Below are 14,561 nucleotides of genomic sequence, written 5' to 3'. Positions count from 1 at the left end.
GTGGCGTGCAGCCGTGTTTCGTGCAGCAGTGTGTGGCGTGCAGCATTGTTTCATGCAGTAGTGTGCGGCGTGCAGCAGTGTGCAGCGTGCAGCAGTGTGCGGCGTGCAGCAGTGTGAGGCGTGCAGCAGTGTGAGGCGTGCAGCAGTGTGAGGCGTGCAGCAGTGTGAGGCGTGCAGCAGTGTCGTGCAACATGCAGCAGTGAGTAATGCAGCAGTGTGCAGCAGTGTGTACCATGCAGCAGTGTGTGGCATGCAGCAGTGTTTTTCATGTAGCATTGTGCGGTGTGCAGCAGTGTGCGGCGTGCAGCAGTGTGTGGCGTGCAGCAGTGTGAGGCGTGCAGCAGTGTTTTGTGTAGCAGTGTGAGGCATGCAGCACTGTGAGGTGTGCAACAGTATGGCGTGCAGCAGTGTGAGGCGTGCAGCAGTGTGAAGCGTGCAGCAGTGTGAGGCGTGCAGCAGTGTGAGGCGTGCAGCAGTGTGAGGCATGCAGCACTGTGTGGCGTGCAGCATGCAGCAGTGTCGGGCAGCATGCAGCAGTGTCGGGCAGCATGCAGCAGTGTCGGGCAGCATGCAGCAGTGTCGGGCAGCATGCAGCAGTGTCGTGCAGCAGTGTGCAGCAGTGTCGTGCAGCAGTGTGCAGCAGTGTGTGGCGTGCAGCAGTGTTTCGTGCAGCAGTGTGTGGCGTGCAGCATTGTTTCATGCAGTAGTGTGCGGCGTGCAGCAGTGTGCAGCGTGCAGCAGTGTGCGGCGTGCAGCAGTGTGAGGCGTGCAGCAGTGTGAGGCGTGCAGCAGTGTGAGGCGTGCAGCAGTGTGAGGCGTGCAGCAGTGTCGTGCAACATGCAGCAGTGAGTAATGCAGCAGTGTGCAGCAGTGTGTACCATGCAGCAGTGTGTGGCATGCAGCAGTGTTTTTCATGTAGCATTGTGCGGCGTGCAGCAGTGTGCGGCGTGCAGCAGTGTGTGGCGTGCAGCAGTGTGAGGCGTGCAGCAGTGTTTTGTGTAGCAGTGTGAGGCATGCAGCACTGTGAGGTGTGCAACAGTATGGCGTGCAGCAGTGTGAGGCGTGCAGCAGTGTGAGGCGTGCAGCAGTGTGAGGCGTGCAGCAGTGTGAGGCATGCAGCACTGTGTGGCGTGCAGCGGCGTGCAGCAGTGTGCGGCGTGCAGCAGTGTGCTGCGTGCAGCAGTGTGCAGCAGTGTGCGGCGTGCAACAGTGTGTGCCGTGCAACAGTGTGTGCCGTGCAGCAGTGTTTTGTGTAGCATTGTGCGGCATGCAGCAGTGGGAGGTGTGCAGCAGTGGTAGGCGTGCAGCAGTGTGCGGCGTGCAGCAGTGTGCGGCGTGCAGCAGTGTGCGGCGTGCAGCAGTGTGAGGCATGCAGCAGTGTGAGGCATGCAGCAGTGTGAGGCGTGCAGCAGTGTGCGGCGTGCAGCTGTGTAATGCAGCAGTGTGCGAAGCAGTGTGTGGCGTGCGGTAGTGTGCGGCGTGCAGCAGTAGTAGTGTGTGGTGTGCAGCAATGTTTCGTGTAGCAGTGTGCAGCATACAGCAGTGTGCGGCGTGCAGTAGTGTGTGGCTTGCAGAAGTGTGCGGCGTGCAGCAGTGTGTGGCGTGCAGCAGTGTGTGGCGTGCAGCAGTGTGAGGTGTGCAGCAGTGTGAGGCGTGCAGCAGTGTGTGGCATGCAGCAGTGTCGTGCAGCATGCAGCAGTGAGTAATGCAGCAGTGTGCAGCAGTGTGTGGTGTGCAGCGTGCAGCAGTGTGTGCTGTGCAGCAGTGTGTGCCATGCAGCAGTGTTTCGTGTAGCATTGTGCAGCGTGCAGCAGTGTGTGGCGTGCAGCAGTGTGTGGCATGCAGCAGTGTTTTGTGTAGCAGTGTTTTGTGTAGCAGTGTGCGGCGTGCAGCATTGTGAGGCGTGCAGCAGTGTGAGGCGTGCAGCAGTGTGTGGCATGCAGCAGTGTGAGGCATGCAGCAGTGTGAGGCATGCAGCAGTGTGAGGCATGCAGCTGTGTGAGGCATGCAGCAGTGTGAGGCATGCAGCAGTACATGAAATACAAGCATCTCACTGCTAATGGGTTAAACACTGAATATAATACCATTTACCAGCACAACATGGGTCTAGAGACACACAGAAAGGCAGAATAGAGTCCGCTATTTCAGATCACATTCTCAGCCTACAGCTTGGTGCCATTAGCTGGTGCGCTTACACCACCACTGTTAAGCGCCCGGCTTTTAACTAGTGCACCACGTGCTGCCCCACGAGGCCGCCAGTAACTGCAACACTGGGGCTCGCGCCCCAGCCCTTTCACTTTATAAATCACTGTTAGCAGTTCTGTTAATCCCACTGGTGCAACTCCAGTGAGGCAGGACTACGGCTCCCACAATGCATCACATTATTAGACGAAAGCTCAGGACTGTAAAAGACTCGAGACCTGACTGTTCAACTGAAACCCCCACCGCAGCAGCCTCAGCGCCTGGTTACCCTTGGGGGCGATTAGACGCACTTTACAAAACTTGTTGATGTTAAATTGATAATGAATACGTGGTTGCTGGCGAATGAGTGCATCAGATAATCTGTGCTAGAAGTAAAATGTGGACTTTATGCCACACCCGAGCGAATAAATGGAAATACTTCTTTGCTCGGATACCAACCCCACCTTGTTCTCTCTCTTACACGCACATCACGCACATGGTCACTGCTTATCATGAACTAGCATTACGGGCGCTCTATTACATAAATAAAAAGCCATGGTGAATGCTGCTGGATGCTGTTTGGCAGGTGGGAGGGGTAAATAAAAGGCCACAGTGATTAAACAAAGAAAGTGAAACCAGCCATGGCATCTTGCTGGATGATGTTTGGGAGACAGAGAACAAGAGCACACTGAAGCTGACAAGGAGGGAGTGGGAGGGGGGAGTGGGGGCGGGCGCAGTGGTGCGGGCCGCAGTTGTAAAAGGCAGGGAGAGGGTGAGATTGAGGAAGGGAAAGATAGGGATCAAAGGAAAAAACAAGGGGGTGGCAAATGGTGTGCACTTTGATGTCCTCAGTGGCCGCGCGGCTCACTGAGGGCATCAAAGCAAGTGATCAGGCAGTGCTTTTCAGGCTGCCAAATGGTGCGCGCGCCCAGGGCACATGCACTGTATTTGGAGGCCTGAAAAGCCACTGTTTGCACTTCCAAAACTCGCTTACTATAAGTCTCGCCAGAGCAGCGCTAAAGCGCTGTCTCAGGCGAGACCTAAAAACGAATGCCATGGAATACCAGGAGTGAGAATGGTGCAACGAGGAGAATTATTAATTTTGCCTCGTTTTTTGCTCTTTCCATGTAGGTGCTATCCTGCAGCACACACAGAAAGTGCAAATCACAATTATTGTTTATGTGCAGGAAGGCGCCCCTTTTCCTGCACTAAACAATTGTCCCTGCTGCGCATGCACCCTTGCAACATGGCGGCAGGGTGCCTGCACTGGCTCAAGGTAGATTTTTTTGCACAAACACAGGGGTGCACTGTATTCATGTGAATACAGCGCATCCCAGCGTTTTGAAAATGTCAGAGCACAGCGCTGCCGAATTTGGCGCAGCTCTGCGCACCAACATTTTCTTGTGAATATGCCTCTATGTTGTCTGCAGCTCCTGCACTGACTTGGAGAAGACCCGAGTTAAATGTAGGTACCTTAGAAAGTGTACTCGCATAGTAACATATCCTGCGCAAGGACACACATTTTTGATATAGCCCATGATGATTTTTACATTTCACCATTCTCCGGCGTTTGCTAAATCTGTGTCACATTGGAAAGGCTAGACTGCAGACAGACAGCCCCACTTGCCTTGAGACTGCAAAGACACCTCCATTCATAGATCCGAAGCAGGAGAGGGCAACGAAGATCGGCACAGCGAGAGAGAAGTTCCCCAACAATCGCTCAGCAAAAGTCTATTAAAACAAGAGAAAAATGAACATTGCATATTATCAGGACATTATAATAAACCTGGAGAGTAGCACAAAAGAAGCAATTTTAGATCTTATCCTCCTCAAACTCCCAAAGCACTGAGGCAATATTGGCTTAGATAAAGATGCACTAAATTACCTACGAGCGGTCTTCGAAATAGGTGAGCGGGAATTACCATAAACGCTGTTACAGCACTTTATTTTAATTCAAAATCTTTTTTATTGCCTTCTTTTTGAATACACCAGGAAATCAGTCCCTGCTTTTGCAGATGGCAGCGGGAGCATCTCCTGAGATTCTGCCACCATTGACCCCGAAGTAATATTCTGTGTTTTGCACTTGAGAAGAGAAATGCTGCTGCAAATCGAAACATGTACCGAGAGTGAGTGGGCTCCAGCGCAGTCTGCTGCTGGTACTGTTTGCTCATTCTACCGCCTGAGTGCAAGTCATGCTGCTCCACGGGTGCAGCTGAAACCCTCCTGTAATCTTTGTAAGCAGCGATTTGCACATTGTGTCTGCCTGAATGCATCAAAAGACATTGAACACGTAACAGAAGATTGCCAGGCATGCAAGAAGAATGGTGTAAGAAGCTTATTTATAGTCTTGAATTTTAAAATGCAATCATGTCAAATTTGGTATTAAGAAGATTACTGCACTAATAAAATTATTGATGTTAGGCTTGATTTTAGTGTTGGGTGGTCATACAAGTTCTTCAATTGCTGGTATAAGCTCCGGGGGGCCTCATTTATGAAAAGTGGCTCATCGCAAAACAGCAATACATCACTTCTCATAGCGCCATGCTTACGACACCATGGATGCGCCGTATAACAATATGGAGCTCCATGGCGCAAGGATTTGCAGATACGTCAGGAATTCTGACGTATCTGGTGGCACAAAACTGATGCATTGCTGGAGTGTGACAGATAACTGACGCAACTCCAGCAATGTGTCATTACACATGGGCGAGTACCATGATAAGAGACCTGCATTACTCCTTACCCCTGCTTGAAGTAGGCATAAGGATTGCGAATGATTGTGACCCAGTCAAGTCGTAGAAGTGGCTCAGAGAAATCTCATGGATTTCACTGCGCCACTTCTACGAGGCTTTTTAATGGGGAATTTCCCAACCAGCATACATTATACCTGATGCAGATATAATGAAGTGCAGACCTTTACAAAGTTTTGCATCTGCCTAGATGCATTACTTTATAAATAAGGGGTAGTGTGGTGCATTGTTTACATCACAGCAGCGTCACAAAAAAGTGACGCAACGGCAGCGCGAGCCATAATAAATAAGGGCCCATGGACGACATTTATGAAAAATGGTGCATAGCTGGGCAAAAACAGAGATGTGTCACTTTTCATAGCGCCATCATTATGACACCATGGATGCGCCATATTTACCACGCTCAATGGCGCAGCGATTTACAGATACGTCAGAAATCCCAGCATATCTGGTGGTGCAAAAATGACACATTGCTGGAGTATGTCAGATAACTGACGCAACTCCAGCAATGTATCATAACACATGGGTGAGTCCTATGTGAAAAGCGGTGCCTCACTCCTTATGCCTGCTTGAAGAAGCAGGAGGATTGTCAAGTAGTCAAGTCGTAAAAGTGGCACAGTGAAATCTCATAGATTTCACTGCACCACTTCTACTAGGCTTTTTCACGGGGGAATGCCAACCCTTCATACATTATACCTGATGCAGGTATAATGTACCACTGGCTCTGACAAAGTGACACATTTGCCTAGATGCATCACTTTGTAAATGAGGGCAGAGTGGTGCATTGTTTATGCCTCTACAAAGTCACAAAAAAGTGATGCAACGGAGGCGAAAGCCCTCATAAATAAGGACCCAAATCTTTAGTTGGAGGACTTGTCTCCAGCTGAGAATCTGTTGGTGAAATTGCCACTACCATACTATCCATGTGGTAGAGGGAATTCTGCAAATTGATTCTCCAATGTGCAGGGGTTCTCAAATGGAGACTGCTACTTTCCTAACAAACAACAGAGTATCCATTAAAAACCAGCTCATAGATATATATGTCTGTTGTCTCAGTGACCAGCCTTAGCAGATGTTGTGCCCTTGAGCTGATTTAGACATTGGTACATTTTATGAATGATTGATTGGTTGATGTATTGTTCCATTTTATAAATGGTTTATTGATTGTAGGACCCATACAAAGCAATCGGCAAACTGATGAACCTCTAGTAGTCAAACACCCAAGTATAAAAGAAGAAAGGGACTCATTTCGGCAGAACACTAATCAGAGAGTATCTTGAAAAAAAATGAAACAGTTCCAAGAAAATATTGTCTGAGATATTTTTTAATTTGAAAAAGAAGACAATCTAAAACAAAGACCCACTCAGAGAATCTATGCTTGCCTCTAGTTTGCATATAGGCTCAAATCAATCTATGTTGACTGATCTCAGAGTCTGGTTTCCATGATAAGATTGTATTTTAATCAAACAACTATATGTGAAATACTTGGCAAAGGGAAAACCTGTGAGCATGTGGCAATGAAATTAACTTGAGTATATATAAGCAACAAGGGTAAAGACGTCAGGGCCAGATTGATCATATATATCGCAGTTCACTTCCCAGAGGGCTGGATCTACAGGATTACATTTTTTAAAGTCGAAGGCCACTGCCTCTGTCTCTGGCTCTCAGGGGTTCAGGGCAGTAGGTACAGCAGAGGGCAAGAGGGAGAAGTGTAAGGAGTGGGAGAGTGAGCAGCAGAAGATGATGGAAAGGGAGAGGGATGAAAGTAGGAAAAGGAGAGGGAAAGAAGTAATACAGAGGATGAAGGCAAAGGAGCAGAAGGAGAGGAAGAAGCTGAGGTAAACTTCAAAAATTCTTTCTTGTTGATTATCCAAGTTAAGATCAGTGTGCTCTGTTTGTCACCCTACCAGATTACCTGGATATCATCAATGTACCTCCACCACATGATATCTTATTATAGAATGGATTTTTCTCATTCAGGATAACTGTTTTTTCAGAGCAGTGCCAATATAGGTTTTCTTGGATCTCAAGGACAACACATTGATGTCAATCATTCAATCAAATAATCAAAGTGGCACTTATAAAGCTCACAGCTACTCAGTAGAGTGTCCCGGTGCTAGCGGTATGTCGATACCTTGTCTCATAATACGGATCGCAAATCAAAAAGCTTGGCTAAACAGCCAAGCATTTAGAATGCGTTTGAAGGAGCTTGCATCCATAGTCGCACACAGAAGCAAAGGAAGGGCATTCTAAGCTATAGTGGCGAATGCTGAGAAGGAGGTGCCTCCCCATTTCTTCCCCTCGATCTTAGGGACCACCGCCAACAGAGCATCCAAGGAGTGCAGGGTTCTCGAGGGATGATAATTTCAGAGTCTCCTGGTAAGATAGCTGGGACCTAGGCAATAGAAAGCTCTATGGGCCAGCATCAAGGCCCGCAAAGGCAGTCAGTGCAAATCCTTGAGATTGGAATATATTGAAGTGTTTCTCGGGATGTTAAGCAAGAGTAGGGCTGCAGCATCCGGTACCAACTGCAGACATTTGAGTAGGTACAGAGGGAGACCCCAGTGTAAGGCATTGACATAGTCCAGCTGTGATGTTATGAGGGCATGTACTACTGTCTTCCTACACAACAAAGGAAGCTTTGAGTTGAAGGAAAAATGCCGTGAGTTGAAGGAAAAATGCACCTTCTAACTGAAAACATTCTTCAAAAGGGCCAGTTAGCAAAGTCCATGGCATAAAATTGGAGTGTAATAAGGTGCATTGAGTGGCCTGTAATAACTATTTAATGACCATTAGAGTCTCTCCCTGAGGAATCCTTTTATACAGTTCTTCAACATCTAGGATCAAATGAATCAGAGTTGATTGATAAAAATGGCAAGTATTTTGTCAAATTATGTACATCCTTGTGGTCGCTTAGATATGATGGTATCTTAAGAACTTCTGAATTTTAAAACAACTAACCATTCTAACATTGATGACCAGACACAGATGCACAACATTAAGGAGAAGAATGCTGTTGTGAATTTTTCGAAGGATATTGAAATATATGGCATGGGATTTTCAGGTACTAACAACACCACCTCATGTTTGGAGATCCAACTTGCAGAAACCCCTTCATTGATCAGAATGTTAGTCCCTCTCACAGCAAAGGAATATTATATGCCCTTTATTTGGTATAGTTTTTGTCACCAGGCAACAACCCCAGCAACTTATTTTATAGGAGTACATGATCTGGAGCACAATTGCAAACTCTTTATCAGCCTGCTTGATTACTTTGTCACTTCTTTGTGCAAGTGATTTGTGGCTGCATTCAATTTCTGACACAATTGTAATTATTTCTTTGCAGTTTTATGCACTTTCTGTAGGTCCTTCAATACTACCTTTGCAAAGGTAATAACCTCTGGTGGTATTACATGTTGACTGAACATATACCAAGAGTTCTTATGTAAACCTCCATCTGTGAGTGTTTTTCCTCCTTCTTCTCATTTAGGACTGTCAACAAATAATTTACATGTTATATATTAAAAATTCCACTCTAGTGATTAAATGTTCACATTGCATGGTAGACACAAAGAACCAGAACTTTAGGAAGATCCAGTATTTCTGTCTTTGATAACGGGTCGTTTGAGAAGTTCACCATAATATTTAATTCTTATCTGTTGGAAATAGTCACTCATTCTGGTGATTCTAGGGACATTTGGGATCCAATGGTAGGATTTTTACCTAGCTTGCCAAGATTGTTCCAACCTCTTGCTCTCCTTTATCCTCTGCCTAATAAAATCACCCTCAAGTTCAGGTTAAACAAACTCGTTAGAGTACTAACTCTTGTCCAAACTTGGACCTGTGGATTGCTCCTAGACATACTTGGTTCCTCATCTTGAGCTTGTAAAGTTCAAATTGTGTAGGGTAGATCAGTTCTTGCTGAATCTTTTTGCATATACCTTTAGTTGAAGTAGAGTATTTATCCTTCAGATAAGGGTATGTGGATTAATGAGACAAGAACAGTTATTTTTAAACATCAAAACATTAGAGTCAGTGATAAAGTATTTATACTGAGTCTGATCTGTGTTGATCGCTTCTAGTAGTTTTTTCATGCTTGGTGAAGAACACATTTTTAATTGCGATAATTTTGCCAAAATTTCGATCAACATAGCATCTGACAATTTTAAAGGAATGTTAATAATCAAAATTAGCCAGTCGTACATACATTTCCACACTGTGTAACTGCTTTCTTTTAAGAAGTTAATCTGTTCTAAAAAAAACTATGCAGTTCATGCATTACATTTAAGCTGACTGAGGCTGCATTTCCCATCATGAAATATACTGGATTTTGGTTTCTTTCTAACAATGAAAGTGCTTTCCAATCACCTACATGTCCAAATAGTGGCAGTACTTCAAAAAGATCCTCACCATAGGCTTGACAAATCTCTGCAATGGTGGGCAGAATTGTATTTCCAGAGTGCTGGGACAGGAATGACCCCTGCATGGTATACAGCCATGATCCCCTGACATGAGTGTGCAAATATGTGTATCTGGTATCCTAGTTTTTTGGTTTTGCCCTGATGTCACACTAATTTAGCATTTGCACTAGGCCTGTTCCTACACATTGCAAAGCTTCTCTGTCTGCTTACTTAGTCTGCAACCTGCAAGATCTGGGACTGTGAACTTTTGTTGTGTTGGGCAATGGGGTAACGCCCTCACTCTTCCAGAGTGTACCCACTGTTATACTCAATTACTGCAAAAGGGAAATTTCACATAGTTTTCTCACTCTGATTCACAATTATTGAGCTCCATCAGCCTTGTTTTTGGCACCAGTGGAGTCACTCAAATGATAGTGAATCCAGAGACAATTTTGGGGAACAAATTTAACTCTACTTCTGTATTTCCAAAACCCTTGTTTGGTGTGAAAAGGGAGAGTCATATTTTACTCAGGTCCCCACCCTATACCACAAAGTCAATCTCTGGTAGAGCTAGAAGAGTGGCTCACACAAACAGTAGTAGTGTAATTGAATATGCTAGTTTTGTGGATTACAATTTAGACTTTCCGCTTGTAAATTAACCCAATTTTCCAACTAAGTATAACCAAGCACAAAAGTTTCACGTCAGTGCGCCAATAGCTTTGTCATTTGGACTCCGAGGACATATCGTCCAAACTGCGTTTATATGAAATTTTTTAAAAAGTGAAGTAATGGCCTTATCAATATTTCCTGCCAGACACGTGGAAGGTCCTTAGCAAGTGGAGTGCTGCCTGCTCCAAAGTAAAATGTGATGAGTGGGAGCATGGATGAACGAGGAGGAGGAGGAGTTGCTGCTTCCATGTTTGGCACAATCCAGAGCAACATTATGACCAAATCTGCAAACCACCCACTCTCCTACTGCACAGCATGGGCACCAGCCCTTTGAAAATGGAGAGAGCACTTTCTGAGGGGTGGCAATTTTGAGAAACAGAGTTATCTTGCAATATTAGGCATTAACTGAGCAAACACATCTATTTTTAACTGATACATTAGAATGTATATGTATCCAGCCTCTATACTGGTCTTCAAATCCTGATATGTCACCTTTAAATTAACTGCATGTACTGCTCTCTGCATGAAGACTGCTTTACATCACTTGCCCTCACATACATCACATGCTCAAAGACACAGCCCTTCTTCCAAGCCCACACTCATAAACTTCAACAATCCCTCATTACAATATCAAAACACCTTACTCAGTAGTGCACATTACATAGTGGATATTTTGTTCCTTCAATCCCACCTGCCACAAACTTGCAAGTGTTCTTTTTTGCAAAGACTAAGAATGATCTTGCAGAAAATGCCATCAATAATAGCCATGATTTACCATTTCCCTTTGACCTGTTGATGGTATGAATCAAGGCACCATTTAATGTCTTCCTACTACCAAGTGAGATAATGATTTCTTTTTTAGATCCGACTTAACAGCACTGCTGTCTGCAAGGCATTTTGTTATCAGTGCTTTAAAATAAACAAACACTGGCTGCTTGCTTCACCTAGAGGTGAATTACACTCTCACCTCATGCTGTTGACTGTTTCTGCCTAACATCAAATACTTTTATTGGAATGCCCGAGGGACTATCTTACATCTGAAAAGTTAACTCAGTCATCACGGTGTCTGTCACATTGACTTCCTTATCTCCTATGTGCATTCTATTCAGAAAGCAGTCCTCTTTTTCTACTTTTTCCCTGCACTGGCAAAGTCAATACAGCAGGCATTAATGTGATAAATATCAATTGTCCTTGCAATACTCACAAACAGCATTTAAAATTACGTGTGTTTAAATGCATTAACAAATTAAGCCAGGCCTATTAGATCACGCTTGTACACCAGTGTACGTGACAGTTACACATCGCTGAATAGTGCGAATGTGTGAACCTACTCCCATTTGGAAAATACACCCAATTAAAAAATCTGACTGTTGGGCATGAGCCACAGAAGAAGACAAAGAAAGTGAGTTCTGTGGAGCAGAAGTGAGATTCGAAAATGATACACATAAAAGGAAGTCACAGAATACAAGCATTCTACCATACTCACCACGGCCACTGCTTTCGAGAGCAGCAATTCCTCTGCGCTAATTGTTGTGAAGTACGCCACATTTGTGAGCACATACCCAACAGTGACAATCACCATGGAGATGCATATTGCAAGAGGTATATTTCTAAAATGGAAGAAAAACAGAATTAGTGCATGGTTGGATGATCACTAAAGTCCACAGTAGCTCTCAGTGGACGAGAGAATCAAATTCAAAATCCTGGTTTACAAGGCCTACTCGGGCCACTTTTTGTCCACCAAAGAAACCTGTGCTTATCAACAGGACACATCATCAGCCAATGATCACACAATAACTGATGAAACATGGAGGAATTTCCCGGGGAATCCAGTGTCCCCGGTTGTGGAACATACTGAATCCAAGCTTGAGGATAGAACCAAGCCAAGCTAGATTCAGAAAAGGACTGAAAACTGAATTGTTCCAAACTGGTTTTACTGAACTTCTCACTGATAGGAGAGGTGAATTATGAGTATCAGACTGGGTTCCCCTTGAGCCGACTGGACTCCACCACCTTCTATTTATTTATAAAGTTTTATATAGGTTGGACATGACTCGTTAGGGTATTAGAGCGCTTTACTGGGGGGAGTAAGAAACAGGGTAATGAAACAGTTAAAGACACAGGAATAATCACAAATACAATATGAATACAATCAGAGGTGAATAACAAATTGAGCAACAGGACCTCCATAGGAGATCAGTAGTATAGTTGTCCTGATCAACAAATGAGAAACAAAAATAACAAGAGTAAGATCAATCAAAATAGGCTCATCGGCAGTGCTCTGAGGTATCGGAAAGTTGGCACGCAACACTTTAGAGATCTCAAAAATAATTATTAAAACAAGAGAGCTCAAAAATAATTATTAAAACATTCATGCAAACATTGCTCTTTTGGCAGCACACCTGCTGCTGCAGAGCGCTCACTTCAGAAATACAAAAATTACCTGAATCCCATAGCCTTTTGTGCATTTAACTAGAACTTACACAAGTAAATCTCGTACCCTGGTGCATTTAATTAAATATGAACTTGTAGTCACAAAGGTTTTAACAAATATGTATTTATCATCCCAGTCTAGTTTAACATTACAAAGCAGTAAATGCTTTCCCAGGAAGGGGGCGTCCCAGGGCAGAAATGTAATGAAACATAGAAGTAAAAGCATGAGTTTGTTGATACTCACAAAATTCTACAGTACCCATTCCCACTCTGTACAAAGTCAAAACTTACTCTTGTCAGTTATCAAATCAGTTTCCAGGGCGTTTATCTAAAGGAAAACTTTTTGGCCCCCATCCGCCAATATGTGCCTTGTTCTGAGATGTTCATATGGTGGAGTGAGGGGAATATTAAAGCAATACTACTTCAAAACAAAGGTATGTGCGTTGTTGTGCTTTGTCTGAAACATTTTGCATCTTTGTAGATGGTGGTGACAAGGATGTATATGTTGCTTCACCTAGAAACCACAGTGAGCCACCGAGAGGAGTTTTATTAAGTGAGATGTTAGGAATATTGTCTGAAATGATTACAGCCATTCCGTTATGTTCATGCTATAATCTATTGTTGTTGTTGTACATCTTTCTCATTACTGTCCTGTCCCTTGCTGCTCAGCCATGAGTGATGTCACTTGGAATGTTGGTGTGTGGGACTGGAGGAGTTGGCAGTTGGAAGAGATGGGCTGAGCAGCAGGGAGGCTGCTCCTGGTGGGGCTCACATAGGATCTTAGCAGAGGCCTTTCTGGTGTTTTACTTGGACTTTGTAACTTATGGAATAAACCTTTAACCTATTCTAAGCCACCTGTCTACGAGACATCTTTGATTATTACACTGGCGACGATTTGGAGGAACTAGCGCGTGTGCTGGATTATGCTTTATGAAGCTTAAAGGAACTTCAAGAGAAATTGCGTGTTTTGTGGAAGCTGACACTCAAGAGCCCCACCAGTGACCACTCCATCGGTCGCCCTAATATGTGAGTGCCAGTTTATTTTGGAACTTTATGTAAAGAGCCTACATGTTGAGGGAGGATGGCTGTGAATACCTTTTCATGCCCTGCTGTCCTTTAAGAGTTCGCAGTTGTAACGAGTGTTTGGAAATTGGCACCTGCGATGCATGCTGGGCAAAACCAGCAACCCTGTGATCTGTAACTATTAAAAAAAAAACAGAGACTATTATTTCTTTTAAACCTGGAGAGAGGCTGCTGAGGTGAAAGGAAATCGGCACCACACACGCAAAGGAATTAGCAGCTGCGACGTGTGCTGTAAGCTGTAATGAGTTTACACTGGCAGCGTGTGTTTTAGTGTACTGGGAGGATCTTTTGCGCACAAAAGAGGACTGTTGTGGTGTTGGGTGCGACCTGTTTCAAGCGTTGCTGTGGAGAGACTGACAAACTTTAATGCGAGTCTTTCTACTGACACTCCTTTGTCGGGGGCATAAGTCGAGCCCCAAGGAGTGTTTGCCTGAACTTTGATGTGATTGAGCACAGAGCGCTGGCAGCATTGGCAACTTGGATGACTTTGGGGATGTAAAGATCGGTTTTTGATGCCGTTTAATTTGAGTTGAACTTGGACAGGATTGTAGCCGTTACGAGCGCGCAGACCTCTTTCATTTAAATGAAAATAGAGCACGAGCGCTTACCTGTTCTGTACACGCGCGGCTTCTGATGATCACGTCTTTACTGGTTTTCTGCCCTGCGTCTACACGTTTGAATGCACGAACGTGCCGGCAACCACCCGGCTTACCGTTGTATTGCGTGCCACCATTTTGTACAAGCTACTGCTTTGCCAATCGAGCATCGTTTTCTCGGTGCAGTTAGGGATTTTCGAGCAGCGTTCCAGCCTTGCCAACCACGTTTCTTCAGTGTCCGATTATGGAGTGCATGCGCGGTGCACACCTTCGTTTCCATAGCTGATCTCTGCTCTGTTGGAGCACTTGCGCATGTGTAGGGAAAGAGGTGTTCACTTTTGTTAAAGCTGCAGATCTTTGTCAACTGTCAACTACGTTTTTTTTAATGGGAACTTCCTAGTCATGTGTCTTGAAACACACGGAGGACACTGGATCTTGCCTGCAGTTTG

General features: G+C 44.8%; 1 protein-coding gene across 1 annotated transcript in view; it reads right to left on the bottom strand.

Annotated features, from left to right (window-relative positions):
* Window positions 1–14,561, bottom strand: part of LOC146862282 (cystine/glutamate transporter-like) — a 682,155-nt gene that overhangs the window by 160,585 nt on the left and 507,009 nt on the right. The window contains exons 7-8 of the mRNA XM_085641482.1: window positions 11,487–11,610; window positions 3,809–3,912 (exon numbers count right to left, since the gene is read on the bottom strand). Of these exons, the coding sequence (XP_085497608.1) occupies window positions 3,809–3,912; window positions 11,487–11,610 (228 nt within the window). The remainder of the gene's footprint in view (window positions 1–3,808; window positions 3,913–11,486; window positions 11,611–14,561) is intronic.

The sequence above is a fragment of the Triturus cristatus genome, chromosome 2_2 (genome assembly GCF_964204655.1).
Source record: "Triturus cristatus chromosome 2_2, aTriCri1.1, whole genome shotgun sequence".
Taxonomy (NCBI): Eukaryota; Metazoa; Chordata; class Amphibia; order Caudata; family Salamandridae; genus Triturus; species Triturus cristatus.
This window is presented reverse-complemented; position numbering and strand designations above follow the sequence as displayed.